At 49.9% G+C, this 18,554-nt stretch overlaps 1 protein-coding gene across 1 annotated transcript in view; it reads right to left on the bottom strand.

Moving 5' to 3' along the window:
* Positions 1-787: 787 nt before the first annotated feature.
* The window catches only part of P4HA3 (prolyl 4-hydroxylase subunit alpha 3), a gene marked incomplete at its 5' end in the record, with an annotated part of 34,837 nt that continues 17,070 nt past the window's right edge, over positions 788-18,554 (bottom strand). Inside the window, 7 exons of the mRNA XM_063127277.1 lie at positions 788-892; positions 3,627-3,723; positions 4,215-4,283; positions 4,789-4,851; positions 6,788-6,947; positions 11,223-11,287; positions 16,178-16,354. Coding sequence (XP_062983347.1) covers positions 822-892; positions 3,627-3,723; positions 4,215-4,283; positions 4,789-4,851; positions 6,788-6,947; positions 11,223-11,287; positions 16,178-16,354 — 702 coding nt within the window. The remainder of the gene's footprint in view (positions 893-3,626; positions 3,724-4,214; positions 4,284-4,788; positions 4,852-6,787; positions 6,948-11,222; positions 11,288-16,177; positions 16,355-18,554) is intronic.

Here is an 18,554-nt window from a genome sequence, read left to right as displayed (position 1 = left end):
GCGTGTTGTGTGAACCCAGCCAGTGTATTAGTAGCCGTCTGCAACCCAAGTTATTTTGAACCGATACATGAAATTGCACCCTTTTCTTCAGCAGAGAGCACTCCTGGGACACAGAAGGCACTTCTAGGGTGCGCCCCGCATGTGCTTGCCTGACAAGCCCCCTCCAAACACACGGCCCTGCTTGTCCCTAGGCCCTGGGAGAGGCTCCTCCAACTCACCCTCCTTGCCCCCCCCAGCTTCCTTCTCCCCCCAGGCCTTGGCTGCCCCACCTCTCAAGACTTTCTCACTCCCTCAACCGTGTCGCCCCTCCCCCTGCTTAGGTCCTGGGAGGGTCTTTTCTCCCTCAGCCGAAGCAACTTGACGCTTCCCTTGCAGCTGCCGTGCCGATTTCAGTGCCCTTTTATTTCCCCCATCCGCAGAATGTTTGTGAAGATTCTGTGACATCAAAACGGCTCAGAAGGCGTCACTCTCTGGCAACGGCCACCTCTATAACCACCCACCCCTGAGTGCCCCTCTGGAGCCATACATGGGAGAAGAGAGGCTTATTATATTTGCCGGGATACCCAGTCGCTCCTTTCTCGCCTGCTCTGCAGATCGCTGAATTCCCTTTCTCACACCTGACAGTCCGCAGACTAAATAAATGACCGAGGGCGCCCGGCCAAGGTGTGATCTGGCTCTGGCTCAACCGCCCCAGGTGTCTTTGCAGACCCGGCTGCATCCGGATGGGAGGAAGCACTTTTTACAGACTCTCTTCTCCCGCCAGCTGCATCACGCCGCTTCCTTCGGGGTCCCTCCTGAACCCCACAGAGCACCCAGGACCGCTAGTCTGCTGGATTGGTGCCGCACGGTCTCCGGAACTCCTGCCCGTGTTCGTGAAACCACTTGTTGGCCACTGTGGAGAGAGGAGGGCGAAATGGGCTACGTGAGAGAGCAACTCAATGGCTCCTTAACACAAGTGATGTGAAAATTGGGGGGGGAGGGGAGGGGGGTTGCCACTACATTCACATCTTGTGGACAAATTGTACTCCTCTGTCGTGCTGCTGCGAAGTGTCCAAGAGCCTCGGCAACAAAAGGAGTTGGCAACCCTGATGTTGAAACACAGGCAGTTGGCAGGCGAGCCTCGTCAGAGAGATCATTCCACAGTCTGGGGGCCACCACTGAAAAGGCCCTGTCTGGAAGGGGGCCTATAAGGCTATCAACCTGGCCTGGTTGTAGATCGCAGGAAATCCACACTGTTGAAACCATGAGGCTAGCGCAGCCTTCCACAACCTGGAGCGCTCCAGATGTGTTGGGACTGCATCTCCCAGAATGCCCCAGCCAGCAGAGCTGGCTGGGGCATTCTGGGAGTTGTAGTCCAACACATCTGGAGCACCCCAGGTTGAGGAAGGCTGGGCTAGCCTCATGGGTAGGCATGGCTGGGCGCCTGCTGAGGGCAGGGCCGGTGCTACCATAGAGGCCACTCAGGTGGCCGCCTAGAGCGCCAAGGTAAGGGGGGGCGCCGAACGCTGCACCCGGAAGCCGCTCTCCCACAGTGGCTCTGAGAGGGCAGCTTCAGGGCATGCTGTTCTGAAGCCGCCTGCACCCCCCCCCCCAGCGTCCTGGCTTCGCTTTGGCTGGACGCCCACCCAGCCGAAGCAAAGCCACACCCGCCCCACTCCAGCGACCTGGCTTCGCTTCAGCTGGGTGGGCGCCGAAGCAAAGCCAGAACGCTGGAGTAGGGGAGGGGGGGGGGGGCGGTTTCGGAATGGCGTGCCTGGAAGTTGCTCTCCCAGAACGGCTTCCGGCCGGGCGCGCCGCTCCGAAGCTGGCCCCCCCGCCCCAGCGTCCCAGCTTCGCTTTGGCTGGGCGGGCGAGATGGCACCCCGCGCCCAGGTACGCTGGGGTGGGGGTGGGTGGGTGAAAGTAGCTCACCTGCCTAGGGCGCAAAATAGTCTGGCACTGGCCCTGGCTGAGGGCCCACACACCCAGCAGGGTCCCCCTGGCAAAAGCTTCCAAACTCTACCCCCCTCTTCACCCTTGCAGCCTGCTTGTTCTCTTGGTCCAGACAAGCTCTGGTCCAGACAATGGAAGTGGTGAGAAGGAGGAGCAGGAGACGCCACGGCCTGTTGGCTCCTTGACTCTCTGCCTGTCAAGCAAGCAAGGAGGAGCAAGGAGGAGGAAGAGGAGGAGGAGGAAGAGCAGCTGGTGGCCACGGCAGTGAGAAAGTAGAGTCACTGAAGGAGGTGACTTGATGGCCTTATAGGCCCCCTTCCAGACAGGGGCTTTTCAGTGGTGGCCCCCAGACTGTGGAATGATCTCCCTGACGAGGCTCGCCTGGCACCAACGCTGCTCTCTTTCCGGCGCCAGGTTAAGACTTTCCTCTTTGCCCAGGCATATGGCGGCACATCTTAATCACCCACATGTTTAGTTTTTAACAGCTTTTAATGCTTTATGTGTGTATGTTCTGTGTTTTAGAAATTTTAAGTTTTGTATACTCATTTTAATCTTAATTTTGGAATTTCTGTAAACCGCCCAGAGAGCCCTGGCTATGGGAGTGGTATATACGTGCAATAAATAAATAAATAAAATAAAATACTAGTCTATGATTCTATGAAGGAGGCGAGGGCATGCCTTGCCCATGGGCCCTCAAAAACCAAGAGCTGGCAGCCTCTCTACGGACCTTTCCTGTCTGTCGATTTGAGCTCCAGAACTGTGCTGCTGTATTCAGTTGTTGCAAGGAATTCAGACACGGTTCTTCCAGATGACGTGAGAGCACCCCACCCCGTCCCAAAGTCATGTTTCCGTTGCGATCTTGAGATCTGCGTGGACTGATTGGTCTCCACAGCATTATTTGTATCTTTTGAAAAAATTATAATTTTTAAATAAAATAAAAAATGGGTTGAGACTGAATGTTCCCCAACCATTTAATTGGCTTTTAAAATGTACCTTAAAAAGTGGAAATTACTGACAGCCCCCTTCCCTCCCACCACATACACAAGAATAGCAATGCTTCTGCATGGGCCTTCTCTTGCCTCCTTGTTGTTTTGAAGGGAAGATGGAAACTCCCCTGCATGTTTTTCAAAAAGCACACCCATGTCAATTTCACTTCCCTACATTTGTAGCCAGAGCAATGAAATTGACCAGAGTCCTCAGCAAGGCCTTTTGAGGATCCTGCTCTCACTGGAACCAAATTGCTGGCATTCCTGTGATGATTGTTTTCCTTGTGCATTCAGAACAGAGATCCCCAGGGCCACGCAGGGCCGGCGCTGCCATAGAGGCAGCTCAGACGGCAGCCTAGAGTGCCAAGCAAAGGAGGGCACCAAATGGCGCATCCGGAAGCTGCTCTCCTAGAGCGGCTTCCGGGCGCGCTGTTCCAAAACCGCCCCCCCCCCCAACCCCAGCATCCTGGCTTTGAAGTCAGCGCCAGCTGGAAGCCGCTCCTGGCTTCAAAGCCAGGATGCTGGGGTTGGGGGCGGCTTCAGAACGACGCGCCCGGAAGCCGCTTACGGGCACGCCGCTTCGAAGCCTCCGCCTCGTCCCCCAACCCCAGCGTCCTGGCTTCGACGCCTGGAGTGGGCGCGGGGGGCGGGGTTTGGCTTCAGTATGGCACGCCGGCCCTGTGGCCACGTCCTCTTCCTCCTCCTTACCCCATTTGTCTCCTGCAAGCACTGGGCACCCGGCGTGGAGGGTGTCTTCATCCGGATCCCCGTTCCTGTGCAGGTTCCACCAAAAGAGAGCTGCATTCTTTAAAGGAAACAAAGCAGAGACCAGGAACGTTAATCACAGAATCATAGAATAGCAGAGCTGGAAGGGGCCTACGAGGCCATCGAGTCCAACCCCCTGCTCAATGCAGGAATCCACCCTAAAGCATCCCTGACAGAACCTATAACCTGGGCTGTTTCTCCGTGGACAGGATCTTACCTAGGGAGGTTACCTAGGGAGGTGGTGGGCTCTCCCACACTAGAGGCCTTCAAGAGGCAGCTGGACAACCACCTGTCAGGGATGCTTTAGGGTGGATTCCTGCACTGAGCAGGGGGTTGGACTTGATGGCCTTGTAGGCCCCTTCCAACTCTGCTATTCTATGATTCTATAAAAACGCATCGCACAAGACACCTTAAACCCTGCTACTTAACCAAAAGCCTTAACCAGCAGGGTTTAAGGTGTCTTCTGAACACGCCCAATAAGTGATGATGATGAAGAAGAAGAATAGCTAGTGGGGAGGAAAAACACCTCACCTTGACGGCAGGTATGCTGAGGTTTGCATAGATGAAAGCAGTGGACCCTCCAGCTTCTACCGAACTCAGCTGGATCAAACAAACAAACACACAGAGGGCAATGTGTATTAGTGGCCATTGGGACAGGGCACTGTGTTTAATAGTCTCTGCGCTAAAAACAAGGATTACATTTTAAATTCTGCACCCAGGGAACCAGGAAAAGAGGAATTCTGCAAAGTGCATACATTATGCAAATATTTGCATATATTTCTTGTCTTTGTTTTGCATTTGCTGGTCACCATGAAGGGCAAGGAAGAAATGCAGGGCAGCTCCAAGCCCTTGATTGTTGGGCTTCACGTTCAGCCCACGGGGAAGTTTGGAACTGTGGCACACGCTAGCGCTAATGATGTTGCGCTAACACAAACTGATATTTGCACAACGTAACTTAGCCTTACCAATGGGGGGAAAGGGACAATTTGCTGCACAAATTCACAGCATGTTCTAGAATACCTCCCGCAACCATCTCTTGCAAAAGAAACAAGTCCAAGGACCAAATCCATCCCAGTGGCAGAGGGACAGGGGGAGGGGAACTCACGTAGATCATCAGCGTGGCTATTCGGTTCCCGGATTTCATCCTGTAGAGGGGACTTTTTCTCGACTGCATCAAAAGGACAGCATTGTTTATTCATGGTACATCTGGTGGTTGCATTATTCAAGGGTGACATGATTATTCAAGGGTGACATGAATTTATGAGTCTCAGCCAAGTTACCTTTGGAGATATTACCCAATTAAGCAAGAAACTTACTGGAAATTTCCTTCGACGCTTTTCAGCTGGAGGCATGATGGCATTCATAAGCATGTCTCTACAGCTCATCAACATCCTCTTCTTCTTCTTCTTCTTCTTCTTCTTCTTCTTCTTCTTCTTCTTCTTATTATTATTATTATTATTATTATTCGTATCCCGCCTTGTTCACAGTACTGAGACCCAAGATGTTTTTTACAAAATTACAGCATATACAATTAAAATGTATAAACTGAAGTATGCAAAAGTTAAAAATATCTATAGTATTAAATGGTATTAAAGCATTTACATTGTGTTCCAATTTTAAGAACTCTGCACTTGTTGCTGGTGTTCTGAGGAGTGTGTCAGGTGACGTCAGTGTCCCTGCTAATCAAACATTGCTGGGACTAACCCTAACCCCATGAATGCTGCCTCCATCACACCACTGCTGTTCTGCAGCCCCTACATGCATAGTGTTGTCCCTCAGCTTGGGATATTTTATTTATTTTATTACATTTATGTACCGCCCCATAGCTGAAGCTCTCTGGGTGGTTTGCAGACAATAGAGCAGGAAGGACGATCAGCTGAGCCTGGGAGTGTGTGGGGTGCGGCCCTTCACAGGAACAGGCTGTAGCCAGCTGCAGGCCAATGCAGCTGACAGCAATTCCTAATCACCACCATCCCAATATAAGACATGCCAGAGCACCTGAGTGGTGTTGGAAGCAATTGTTGTACTTCTGCCCTTGTTCCTTGCATACCAGTTCTTGAACATAACCTAGGGTGACCATATGAAAAGGAGGACCGGGCTCCTGTATCTTTAACAGTTGTATTGAAAAGGGAATTTCAGCAGGTGTCATTTGTATATGTGGGGAACCTGGTGAAATTACCTCTTCATCACCACAGTTAAAGTTGCAGGAGCTATACTAGAATGACCAGTTTTAAAAGAGGGCAGGGCTCCTGCAGCTTTAACTGTTGTGATGAAGAGGAAATTTCCCCAGGTTCCCCATATATACAAATGACACCTGCTGAAATTTCCTTTTCAATGCAACTGTTAAAGATACAGGAGCCCTGTCCTCCTTTTCATATGGTCACCCTACTATTTGCAAGCATTTGATTCTAATCAAATGCTTAGTCCCAGGAGCTGGGACTAAGTTCAGGAGCTGAGACTAATACCCAGTTCAGGAGCTGGGACTAATACCCAGTTCAGGAGCTGGGACTAATACCCTCACGCAACTACAATTCCCACAGTTCTTTGCAAGGGAAGCTGTTACGTTACATAGGGTGACCATATAAAAAGGAGGACAGGTCTCCTGTGTCTTTAACAGATGTATTGAAAAGGGAATTTCAGCAGGACTCATTTGTATATATGGAGAACCTGGTGTAATTTCCTCTTTGTCACAACAGTTAAAGCTGCAGGTGACCTGCCCTCTTTTAAATCTGGTCACTCTAGTATAGCTCCTGCAGCTTTAACAGTTGTACTGAAGAGGGAATTTCACCAGGTTCTCCATATATGCAAACGACCCCTCCTAAAATTCCCTTTTCTATGCAACTGTTAAAGATACAGGAGCCCAGTCCTCCTTTTCATAGGGTCACCCTACGTTACATTGATTTAAAACGGATTTAATTTTACAGTGTAGACAGGGCCTAGGATGGTGCTTGTGACAGGAGAGGTAAGATATACCTGCTTTAAATAAACGTCAAATTGCTGGAAAGACACTCATGAATGTCAGTGACAAAATGTAGATTTTGGTGTTTCTGATGATTTCATGCCGTTTTTGTGCCCTACTAAGGCTTTGCAACAGGTTTACTCACAGTAGCATGGTCAAAATGGGGCTCGTAGTGACCGCCTAATCCATAGTTTACCACCTGTAGGTATTCTGCGTAAGGGGGCTGGACGTTCAGGCCGGTCAGGGCCCCGATCCGTCGATCTAAACCCACAATAACTGGATCCAAGTTGTCTTTCAACCAGGCACTGAAATACATGAAGCAAATCAGAAGGATGTCCAAGAATAAGAACATTAGAAGAGCCCTGCTGGATCAGACCGAGGGTCCATCTAGTCCAGCACTCTGTCCACACAGGGGCCAACCAGCCATTGGCCAGGGATGAACAAGCAGGACATGGTGCAACAGCACCCTCCCACCCATGTTCCCCAGCAATTGGTGTACATTGGCTGTAAAAAGTGCAGAAAAGGGCAACTCAAATGATCAAGGGACTGGAGCGTCTCCCTTATAAGGGAAGGTTATAACAGCTGGGATTGTTGACTTTGGAGAAAAGGAGTCTAAGGGGAGACGTGATGGAGGTGTACAAAATTATTCCTAGGGTGGAGAATGTGGAGAGGGACACATTTTTCTCCCTCTCTCAAAATACTAGAACCCAGTGGGGCCATCCCATGAAGCTGATTGGTGGGAGATCCAGGACAAACAAAAGGAAATACTTCTTCACACAGCGCAGAGTTAAACTATGGAACTCACTGCCACGAGATGCAGTGATGGCCACCAATCTGGATGGCTTTAAAAGGGGGTTGGATAAATTCCTGGAGGTGAAGGCTATCCACAGCTACTAGCCCTGATGGTTGTGTGCTATCTCCAGAATCCGAGGCAGTAAGCCTGTGTGCACCAGTTGCTGGGGAACATGGGTGGGAGGGTGCTGTTGCACTCACGTCCTGCTTGTGGGTCCCTGGTCAACAGCTGGCTGGCCACTGTGTGAACAGAGTGCTGGACTAGATGGACCCTCAGTCTGATCCAGCAGGGTTATGTTCTTGTGGGAAGTTCCTCCCCCCCAAATCGTATCTTCTTCTAAAATGAAAGAGGCACAGCATTGTGTCCCTGGTCCAGATCAGTCCTGATGATCCAAATCAGACCTGTTCTGGCAAGAGATGCAACCAGATAAACCAAAGGCCATTGGGAGGCTGCACTACCTGCCTCCTGAGAAGAACATCATGGCAAGAGTCGTGCTCCCAATGGTTCCATATGGACCTATGGCCTGACTTGGCGTCCACCCAGAGAAGAGCCTTCAGTGTGGTGGCCCCCTTTCTTTGGAACTCCCTGCTTCCCCACCCCCTCGTCCTTCCCAGCCCTTTTCCTTGTGTGTCACGTCTTTTAGATTATAAAACTGACGGCAGGGACTGTGTCATTACTAAGCTTTTTTAAGCTGCTCCAGGAGCTTTTTTCAGATGAACAGCAGGGTAAAAAATGCTGGAAATAAATAAGGAGATGCAATCATAGAATTCCTGCATAACATGCTGTTCCAAAGCAGATTATTAATTGGCTTCAAATTCCATAGCTGGTGGCTCCGAAGTCAGTGGGGCGGTGAATTCGCTCCAGGTTTCGGTCAGAACTTTAAAGGAATCGAAGCACCTTGGATCACTTCTTTAAGAGTTCTGACTGAAACCTGGAGCGGATTCACTGCCCCACTGATATCGGAGCCTGAAACAACTGGGCATGTTTAGCCTGGAGAAGAGAAGATGGAGGGGAGACATGATAGCACTCTTCAAATACTTGAAAGGTTGTCACACAGAGGTGGGCCAGGATCTCTTCTCGATCCTCCCAGAGTGCAGGACACGGAATAACGGGCTCAAGTTAAAGGAAGGCAGATTCCACCTGGACATCAGGAAAAACTTCCTGACTGTTAGAGCAGTACGACAATGGAACCAGTTACCTAGGGAGGTCGTGGGCTCTCCCACACTAGAGGCCTTCAAGATGCAGCTGGACAACCATCTGTCAGGGATGCTTTAGGGTGGATTCCTGCATTGAGCAGGGGGTTGGACTCGATGGCCTTGTAGACCCCTTCCAACTCTGCTATTCTATGATTCTATGAGCCACCAGCCTCCACTGCATAATTTGCAGAGCGCTCTATTAATTTGACATCTGGCATGTTAAGGCACCGCTCCTTCCTTCCAAAGGCCAGGCGTGAGGCAAGGGTTAATAGCTGACTCATCCCGCTGTTCAAAAATCAGAGAGCACAATTCCAGTGGTAAACTCTGGTTTGGAGATTACAAAACCCAGCAATGAGATCATCTAGCAAAACATTTGGAGGGGGCCGCTGTGCAACCATAGCAATTCTATACTCTTTCCCTTTGTGAGAGAATTCCAGATCTCCCTCCGTTTTCATGGCCTCGTTAATGGGAGACTTTTAGGAGGGAAATGGTAAATCCAGCTGTTGGCTATAAATTTTGCCCTTTGACAACGTAGAGAGGGGGGTGAGATTTACTCTCCAGAAGGGCAAGGGGACGCTGCATTGTCAACCTTCCACCTCTACCTTGCTTGTTTAAATGCAGACGAAGGGCACAATCCTATGCATGTTTGGAAAAGAAAAAATTCCTACAACCCCCAGTATGTCCATCCTCATGCACAACCCCCCACTGCATGTGTATTTTCATGCCTGAGACGATGGCAGAGAAAGCACATTTTCGGCTGGTGTTTTCGCATTTTACGTAGTTTTCTTTAACTAAATTTGCATAAAATTCTGGAAAGTTTTTTTTAAAAAAAAAAAAACAGCCCGCAAGTCCGCAGAATTCACGCAACCTGGGCAAAGACGATCCGTGGAGAAATCCAAACCTATCTGATTCCTATCCCCCCACCCTGGATAATATGCTCCCTCTGTGGGGCCCCAAGATATCAAATGGCTTTTCAGCGTTAGGAACGAAAGCGTTTAAATTGGCCCTTAAGCAGAGAGTTTTGTAGATCTCCCAGGATTGTGGGCTAAACTACATCTGCAGGCCTTTGGCTACGGAAGAGGAATGCTCCCAGATGTTCTTCGCTGCCGTGATCGCCACTCACGGGGGCGCGCACGCGACTGATTTTACCAAAAGTAAAGGAGCGCCGTTGTGGGAGCGCGTGTGCCCTGTGACGGCACTTCCACACATGTGTATCGGTAGAAGTGGGCGAGGCGAGGCAGATGGCTACGGGACAGAGGGTAGGGTTTTTTAATGACTCGTGAGGGCTGCGCAAGAGCGAATATGCGCTCTTACGCAGAGATTTTTGTGTACATATATACAATCGGCGGTAAAACAAACCGATACCCATGCACACGCCCCTCACAGGGGATTGGCTGTTCGCTGAGCCCAGAACTGGCAGTGAACAGCTACAACCTTGCAAAGGGGGCGGGTGGGGTGGGATTTACACCGCACATGTTCTTCAGAGATGAAGTGAGAGAACCGGAAAAAGTGTGACAAAAGCAGTCAGGGATATTCCGGGAAAACTGAGAGGCGGAGCCGAGATCACCGCAGGAGCAGGTGAACGTCATATGCCCCGATAGTGATGACTGTGATACATTCCTGCAAAAGATCGCTGGTGTAGAATTCTACCTGCGTGCGGTAGGTGGGCAGGGGTGGGTCTCCCCACCCCCAGTATCAGAGGCAGTAAGCCTCTATGCACCAGTTGCTGGGGAACATGGGTGGGAGGCTGCTGTTTCACCGTGTCCTGCTTGGAGGTCCCTGGTTGGCCACTGTGTGAACAGAGTGTTGGACTAGATGGGCCCTCGGTCTGATCCAGGTCAGGTGGTTGTCCAGCTGCCCCTTGAAGGCCTCCAGTGTGGGAGAGCCCACAACCTCCCTAGGTAATTGGTTCCATTGTCGTACTCCTCTAACAGTCAGGAAGTTTTTCCTGATGTCCAGCTGGAATCTGGCTTCCTTTAACTTGAGCCCGTTCTTCCGTGTCCTGCACTCTGGGAGGATCGAGAAGAGATCCTGGCCCTCCTCTGTGTGACAACCTTTTAAGTATTTGAAGACTGCTCTCATGTCTCCCCTCAATCTTCTCTTCTCCAGGCTAAACATTCCCAGTTCTTTCAGTCTCTCTTCATAGGGCTTTGTTTCCAGACCCCTGATCATCCTCATTGCCCTCCTCTGAACACGCTGCAGCTTGTCTGCGTCCTTCTTGAATTGTGGAGCCCAGAACTGCACACAATACTCAAGATGAGGCTTAACCAGGACCTAATAGAGGGGAACCAGTACCTCGTGCGATTTGGAAGCTATACTTCTATTAATGCAGCCCATTATCATGCACCTGTTGGTTAAAGGCACACAAGTGATACTGAATAAGCATCTGACATTGTTTCCAAGGCAGATGAAGTTGGTTCTGCCCAGGTTCTGGGCCTGAACTGGGAGCACTGTAGTCATATGTCACTTTGCAACAGAAGAAGAGTTTCATATGGGCCAGCTCCTTGCACATCTGTGCCTGCAGCCAGGGATGGCATACCTTAGTTCCCCTAGCAGGTACAGGTGTGTGTGTGTGTGTGTTTAGCAATTACCTCTTGCTTATCCGGTAGTCAGCTTTCTGTTGCTTTTCCCCAGAGGCGACCACTGATCTCTGCAACTGGAGGGAAACAGAGAGACACTAAGAAAAAAGTGAGGTAGTAGCAGAGAAGAGATCATAGAATCATAGAATAGCAGAGTTAGAAGGGACCTAGAAGGCCATCGAGTCCAACCCCCTGCTCAATGCAGGAATCCACCCTAAAGCATCCCTGACAGAGGGTTGTCCAGCTGCCTCTTGAAGGCCTCTAGTGTGGGAGAGCCCACAACCTCCCTAGGGAACTGGTTCCATGGTCGTACTGCTCTAACCGTCAGGAAGTTTTTCCTGATGTCCAGCCGAAACCTGGCTTCCTTTAACTTGAGCCCGTTATTCCGTGTCCTGCACTCTGGGAAGATCGAGAAGAGATCCTGGACCTCCTCTGTGTGACAACCTTTCAAGGATTTGAAGAGTGCTATCATGTCTCCCCTCAATCTTCTCTTCTCCAGACTAAACCTGCCCAGTTCTTTCAGTCTCACCTCATAGGGCTTTGTTTCCAGACCCCTGATCATCCTTTATTATTATTATTATTATTATTATTATTATTTATTTATTTATTTATTTATATAGCACCATCAATGTACATGGTGCTGTACAGAGTAAAACAGTAAATAGCAAGACTCTGCCGCATAGGCTTACAATCAAATAAAATCATAGTAAAACAATAAGGAGGGGAAGAGAAGACAAACAGGCACAGGGTAGGGTAGGGTAAAACTAACAGTTTAAGGTCTGCACAACATCAAGTTTTAAAAGCTTTAGGAAAAAGAAAAGTTTTTAGTTGAGCTTTAAAAGCTGTGATTGAAGTTGTAGTTCTCAAATGTTCTGGAAGAGCGTTCCAGACGTAAGGGGCAGCGGAAGAAAATGGACGAAGCCGAGCAAGGGAAGTAGAGGCCCTTGGGCAGGCGAGAAACATAGCATCAGAGGAGCGAAGAGCACGAGCGGGGCAATAGTGTGAGATGAGAGAGGAGGTTGCCCTCCTCTGAACACGCTCCAGCTTGTCTGCGTCCTTCATGAATTGTGGTGCCCAGCCCAGAAGATGGGCCAGTGTAAGCTGGTGGCTCCAATGTTAGTGGAGCGGTGGGTTTCAGAGAGAACTAGTTACAACTCTAAAGGAGCTGACTGGTTCTGACTGCACCACCGACTGATATGAACAAGGTTGTGTCTTACAAGTAAGCAAACCTTTGACTTCTGGCGTATTGCTGAGTTTTGTATTTGAATTTAAAATCTGGACAAACAGGCTTTGCAGGTTTCGTATTGTTTCAAAAAACCTGCAATACCTGTTGGATAATAGGCAATAGTCACTGTCGGATTGCGGGACAGACAGAAAGCAAAACTGCACTGCAAACTTTCAGCTCCCTTCGGAAACTATTGCGTGTCTTTGGCTTTAAAACCCTCCACACCAGAGTTTTCCAAACTGTGTGTCGCGACACATTAGTGTGTTAGCTGCTGAGTGTAGGTGTGTCACGCGAACGTAACGAGAAACCTCTGAGACTATGTGAAATAAGCAACACCAACTTGCCTGCATTTTTCCGCAGCAAAGGTGCCGATTAGTATGGTGCACTAGTATATTCCCCTTCCGTCGTATCCGTGCATGCACACCGCGGTCGAGGGATCATACAGGTACTGCGCATGCGCAGTATGCCTAATCGGGTCGAAACAGCTGATTCCGCGTCACTTCCGGTGACGCGGCTGCACCGGAAGTGACACATTCGAGAAACTCCGTGGGTCCAGTTTTTTGATAGAACACCGTCTCAGCCGCCGCTCGATCGCCGCTCAACAAAATTGGTTCAATGTGAAATAAGTAAATAAAAGTCTTGGAAATGTATGTGATTATCTTGAAAATCATATATTTTAAAAAATATAAATGAAAGGTTTTCACGAGATATGTTGTGTCCCCCTACATTTCGTTATTACAATTTATGTATGTGTCCGTATCTCTTATAAGGGGTTAGTTTAACCTCCGGTTTGCTAGTAAAACTGAATTACTGTGTCGCGAAATGATGCATGTCTAAAAAGTGTGTCACCGACAGGAAAGTTTGGAAAGCTCTGCTCCACACGTGCTCTTCTGAGCCACCCACTCCATGGAAATGCTTAACAGCGTCCTGGAGAGACCACACCCACCCATGACACAATCGGCCGAGAGATGCCACACTGCGGAGGCAGTGGTGAGCGAGTGACAGCCAAGAGCAGCCTGGCTCGAAGTAGAACCGCAGAATTCAGGTCCTGTCTGTGCAGTGGATTAAGTTAATTACCTCCACATGGTCATCTTGCATGGTTACTGAGGCAACCGGGCAGGGGCAGGCGTGGCTTGGAGAACACGTTGTTTCAGCTGAGGGCGGAGGGCCTGGAGACAAAGTGATCTCCCGCTCCTCAGTCCTGTTCGTAGGCAGCAACTTTTAAACGTAATTCCAATCTAAACCATTTAGTTGATTCATCAACTCTGTAGCTGCTTTAAATTTCTGTGTGTTTAAATCTTGGTTATAAGATGCCTTGAGTCTTTTTTTTTTTTTTTTTTTTTGAGAAAGACAACGGAATCAGCTACCTAGGGAGGTTGTGGGCTCTCCCACCCTAGAGGCCTTCAAGAGGCAGCTGGACAACCATCTGCCAGGGATGTTTAGAGAGGATTTCTGCATTGAGCAGGGGGTTGGACTGGATGGCCTTGTAGGCCCCTTCCAACTCTGCTATTCTATGATTCTAAGGAGGAGAAAGAGAAGGAGAAGCTAGGGTGACCCTATGAAAAGGAGGACAGGGCTCCCGTATCTTTAACAGTTGCATAGAAAAGGGAATTTCAGCTGGTGTCATTTGTAAATATGGAGAACCTGGTGAAAGTCCTTCTTCATCACAGCAGTTAAAGCTGCAGGAGCTATACTAGAGTGACCAGATTTAAAAGAGGGCAGGGCACCTGCAGCTTCAACTGTTGTGATGAAGAGGGAATTTCACCAGGTTCTCCATATATACAAATGACACGTGCTGAAATTCCCTTTTCAACACAATTGTTAAAGATACAGGAGCCCCGTCCTCCTTTTCATATGATCATCCTAGGAGAAGAAGAAGAGGAGGAGGAGGAGGAGGAGGAAGAACAAGAAGAAAAGGAGGAGGAGGAAGAAGAAGAAGAAGAAGAACAAGAAGAAAAGGAGGAGGAGGAGGCGGAAGAAGAAGAAAAGAAGGAGGAGGAGGAGGCGGAAGAAGAAGAAAAGGAGGAGGAGGAGGAGGAGGAGGAGGAGGAGGAAGAAGAAGAAGAAGAAGAAGAAGAAGAAGAAGAAGAGAAGGAGGAGGAGGAGGAGGAGGAGGAGGCGGAAGAAGAAGAAAAGGAGGAGGAGGAGGAGGAGGAGGAGGAGGAGGAGGAGGAGGAGGAAGAAGAAGAAGAAGAAGAAGAAGAAGAAGAAGAAGAAGAGAAGGAGGAGGAGGAGGAGGAAGAAGAAGAAAAGAAGGAGGAGGAGGAGGCGGAAGAAGAAGAAAAGAAGGAGGAGGAGGAGGAAGAAGAAAAGAAGGAGGAGGAGGAGGCAGAAGCAGAAGAAAAGAAGGAGGAGGAGGAGGCAGAAGAAGAAGAAAAGGAGGAGGAGGAGGAGGAGGAGGAGGAGGAGGAGAAGGAGAAGGAAGAAGAAGAAGAAGAAGAAGAAGAAGAAGAAGAAGAAGAAGAAGAAGAAGAAGAAGAAGAAGAGAAGGAGGAGGAGGAGGCGGAAGAAGAAGAAGAAGGAGGAGGAAGAGGCGGAAGAAGAAGAAGAAGGAGGAGGAGGAGGAAGAAGAAGAAAAGAAGGAGGAGGAGGAGGTGGAAGAAGAAGAAGGAGGAGGAGGAAGAGGCGGAAGAAGAAGAAGAAGGAGGAGGAGGAAGAAGAAGAAAAGAAGGAGGAGGAGGAGGAAGAAGAAGAAAAGGAGGAGGAGTAGGAGGCGGAAGAAGAAGAAAACGAGGAGGAGGAGGAGGAGAAAAGAAGAAGGAGGAGGAGGTGGAAGAAGAAGAAAAGAAGGAGGAGGAAGAAGAAGTAGAAGAAGGAGGAGGAGGAAGAAGAAGAAAAGAAGGAGGAGGAGGAGGAGGAGGCAGAAGAAGAAGAAAAGAAGGAGGAGGCGGAGGCAGAAGAAGAAGAAAAGAAGGAGGAGGAGGAGGCGGAAGAAGAAGAAATGGAGGAGGAGGAGGAGGAGGAGGAGGAGGAGGAAGAAAAGAAGGAGGAGGAGGCGGAAGAAGAAGAAAAGAAGGAGGAGGAGGAGGAGGAAGAAGAAGAAAAGAAGGAGGAGGAGGAGGCGGAAGAAGAAGAAAAGGAGGAGGAGGAGGAGGTGGAAGAAGAAGAAAACAAGGAGGAGGAGGAAGAAGAAGTAGAAGAAAAGGAGGAGGAGGAGGAGGAAGAAGAAGAAGAAGAAAAGAAGGAGGAGGAGGAGGAGGAAGAGGAAGAGAATCTGTGTGGTGTAGTGGCTAAAGTATTGGACTAGGAGTTGGGAGGTCCGGGTTCTAGTCCCCCCTCTCAGCCCTGGAAATCCACTGGGTGACTTTGGGCCAGTCACAGACTCTCAGCCCAGCCTACGTCACAGGGTTGTTGTGAGAATAAAATGGAGAGGAGGAGGATTATGTACGCCACCTTGGGTTCCTTGGAGGATAAAAGGCAGGATATAAACATAATGAATAAATAAAGCCCTTGCCGTGCCACTGCTCTTGGGCGATCCCATTGACCCTGTGTGGACCCTGTCCTATTTATGACTGAAGACACAAAAGGGGGGGCAATGATTGTCCATGGAAGAAGGAGGTTCCCCAAGCCCTCATCAGCTGGGCTTCCAAGCTTGAATTGGGTTCTTTAGTAGCCGTTCAACAGATGCTGGTTCTGTAGCCACAGCCGTGCTCAGGTGACTCAGCCTTTGACTCAGGAGAAGCTCCCAACAGGTGAGCCACCCACCCACCCCTCAATCCATTCCACCTGCCCTGCTGCTTACCCAAGGAGCGGCGAGCGCCTTGATCTTCTCAGCTTCGGAATCGCTGACGAAGTCGTGGCAGAGGGCCACGTAGGGCTGCCGGTGGACAATTTCCCTTTTCAGCGGCTGCAGGATGAGGAATGGGTCCCTGTTGGTCTCATACGAGCAGTAGAGGTGAGGCAGCTGGTACTGGGTCGGCTGGAAAAGGACCAGTGACATTGCAGCAGAGGTGGGGAACCCACGACTGGGCTCCAGTTTGGAGACGCTCCTGAGGGCCGCAGACCAGGGGTGGGCATGGCCAAAGGCAAAGGGGTGGGACCAAAAAATACTAGCTTATCGTAGCTTCAAGCTCTCACAGCCAGTAACCAAGTCTTAGGAGAAGCTTTTAGAATGGGGGGGGGGGGGAACTGCACAAAAGCAGGGAAGCCACCAATCCATAGTCAGGAGTAAAGGGCGTGGCCATCTGGGTAGCCCCAGAGTTCTGGATTGGGTCTCAGAGGGCCGGAATTGGCCCACGGGCCTGAGGTTCAACACCCCTGCATTACGGCATGATGCAGAGGAGTCCGGCAGTTCCAAAGTCAGTGGGGTGGCGAATCCGCTCCAGGTTTTAGTCGTAACACTAAAGGAGCTAAAGGTGTGCCCACCCCCAAGGAAGGTTCCTGCAGAGACCTGACTGGTTCTCACTGAAACCTGGAGCGGATTCACTGCCCCACTGGCACCGCAGCCACCAGCCTCCACTGGCATGATCTGGTTGCGATCAGAACTATTTGCTTTTGCGTTTGCTTTCTTTTCCACAAGTGAGACCGGCAAGAAAATGCTGCGGTGTGGCGCACGCCCGTTCAGTGCTCCAGCCAGCTGTGCCCGAGAGGGCCGAAACACAGATGTGACGCTAAACACATAATTACGAAACGTGTCTGTTTTTCTTTTTTTAAAAAAATAAATATACAAGCAAGAGCAGAGGTGGAGCAATTTTGAGGTGTGGCACAGCATATGGGGAGGAGTGATTTAACCCTTCCCCTAGGGTGACCCTATGAAAAGGAGGACCAGGCTCCTGTATCTTTAACAGTTGTATTGAAAAGGGAATTTCAGCAGGTGTCATTGTTATGCATGCAGCACCTGGTGAAATGCCCTCTTCATCACAACCGTTAAAGCTGCACAAGCCCTGCCCTCTTTTAAATCTGGTCACTCTAGTGTAGCTCTTGCAGCTTTAACTGTTGTGATGAAGAGGGGATTTCACCAGGTTCTCCATATATACAAATGACACCTGCTGAAATTCCCTTTTCTATGCAACTGTTAAAGATACAGGAGCCCTATCCTCCTTTCCATATGGTCACCCTACTTCCCCCCACCTTGAAATCATCCCCCAAAGCTGCGATGAAAGAAAAAGAGCTCCTGTTAGTACCAGTGGAGTTTTCTCTTAGGCTAATTGGAGGTTAGTGTTCCATAGGGACTAGAAACGGTCTTAGAAATTAACAGACACGTAGCCATAGGCGTGCGCAAGGGGTGTGCTGGGTGTGGCCGGGCACACCCTAATGGCTCAAACAATAAGCGGCGAATTGAAGGGGGCCTTTGAGTAGGGATCTGGATGTAGCAGGAAGAGATCTCTGGCTGCCCTCCAGCTGTTCTGCCACTGCGCTGAAGAACTGCTGCATTCAAGAGCGCACCGAATTGCTCTCCTGGGAACCTCTCTGCCAGGAGCCGCGCTTCAAAGGGGCCAGAAGGAGGAGCCCCAAAGGCTAATATCACCTCGTAAGCCCCTCCTCTAACCAGTGTCACCACAAAGCCCCACCAATGTTAGGGGTTGAGGAGCATTTCCACATATCTGCCCCCACCCGCAACAACAATGGCCGTCCCACAGCTAGGCAAGCCGAACGCAAAGTCTCTACAGTGCTTAAAAAACAAATGAATAAAAATAATGTCCATGATGACTGAGGATTCAGTAAATGTTCACCTTAAAAAAAATCCCTGGGTGCACACCCTAAGGAAATGTGGTGCGCATGCCTATGCGCGTCGCACAATCCTATGGGTGCCTACTCGGAACCCATCAATGGTGCTGACTCCTAGGAAAGTGTACACAGCACTGCAACCTTATACAGGCCCAAACTCCAATTTTGTCAGAGGCATGGCATGATTCTTCCATAATAAGTTTGGGAGTCATTATGCGCTCCATCAGACGAGTGTTTTATTTCATGCTCGTTACTGGGCACTCACGGGTTTTGCTCTCAGGACGTCGTCTGCCTCCCATGCTCCTCCCGTCCCTTCTAGCCTTCTTCACGCCACAAAAATACACCCCAGGCAGTCCGACTTATTTTTAAAGATGGACATTGCCGCTCTCCCCTGCTGTGTGCAGGAGAAGCAGCGCGATCAGAACGGCCTGCTGAATGGGCCACGTGCAGGT

Source organism: Elgaria multicarinata, chromosome 5 (genome assembly GCF_023053635.1).
Source record: "Elgaria multicarinata webbii isolate HBS135686 ecotype San Diego chromosome 5, rElgMul1.1.pri, whole genome shotgun sequence".
NCBI classification, from domain to species: Eukaryota; Metazoa; Chordata; class Lepidosauria; order Squamata; family Anguidae; genus Elgaria; species Elgaria multicarinata.
The sequence above is the reverse complement of the archived record's forward strand: the minus strand, read 5'-3'. Positions and strand labels throughout refer to the sequence as shown.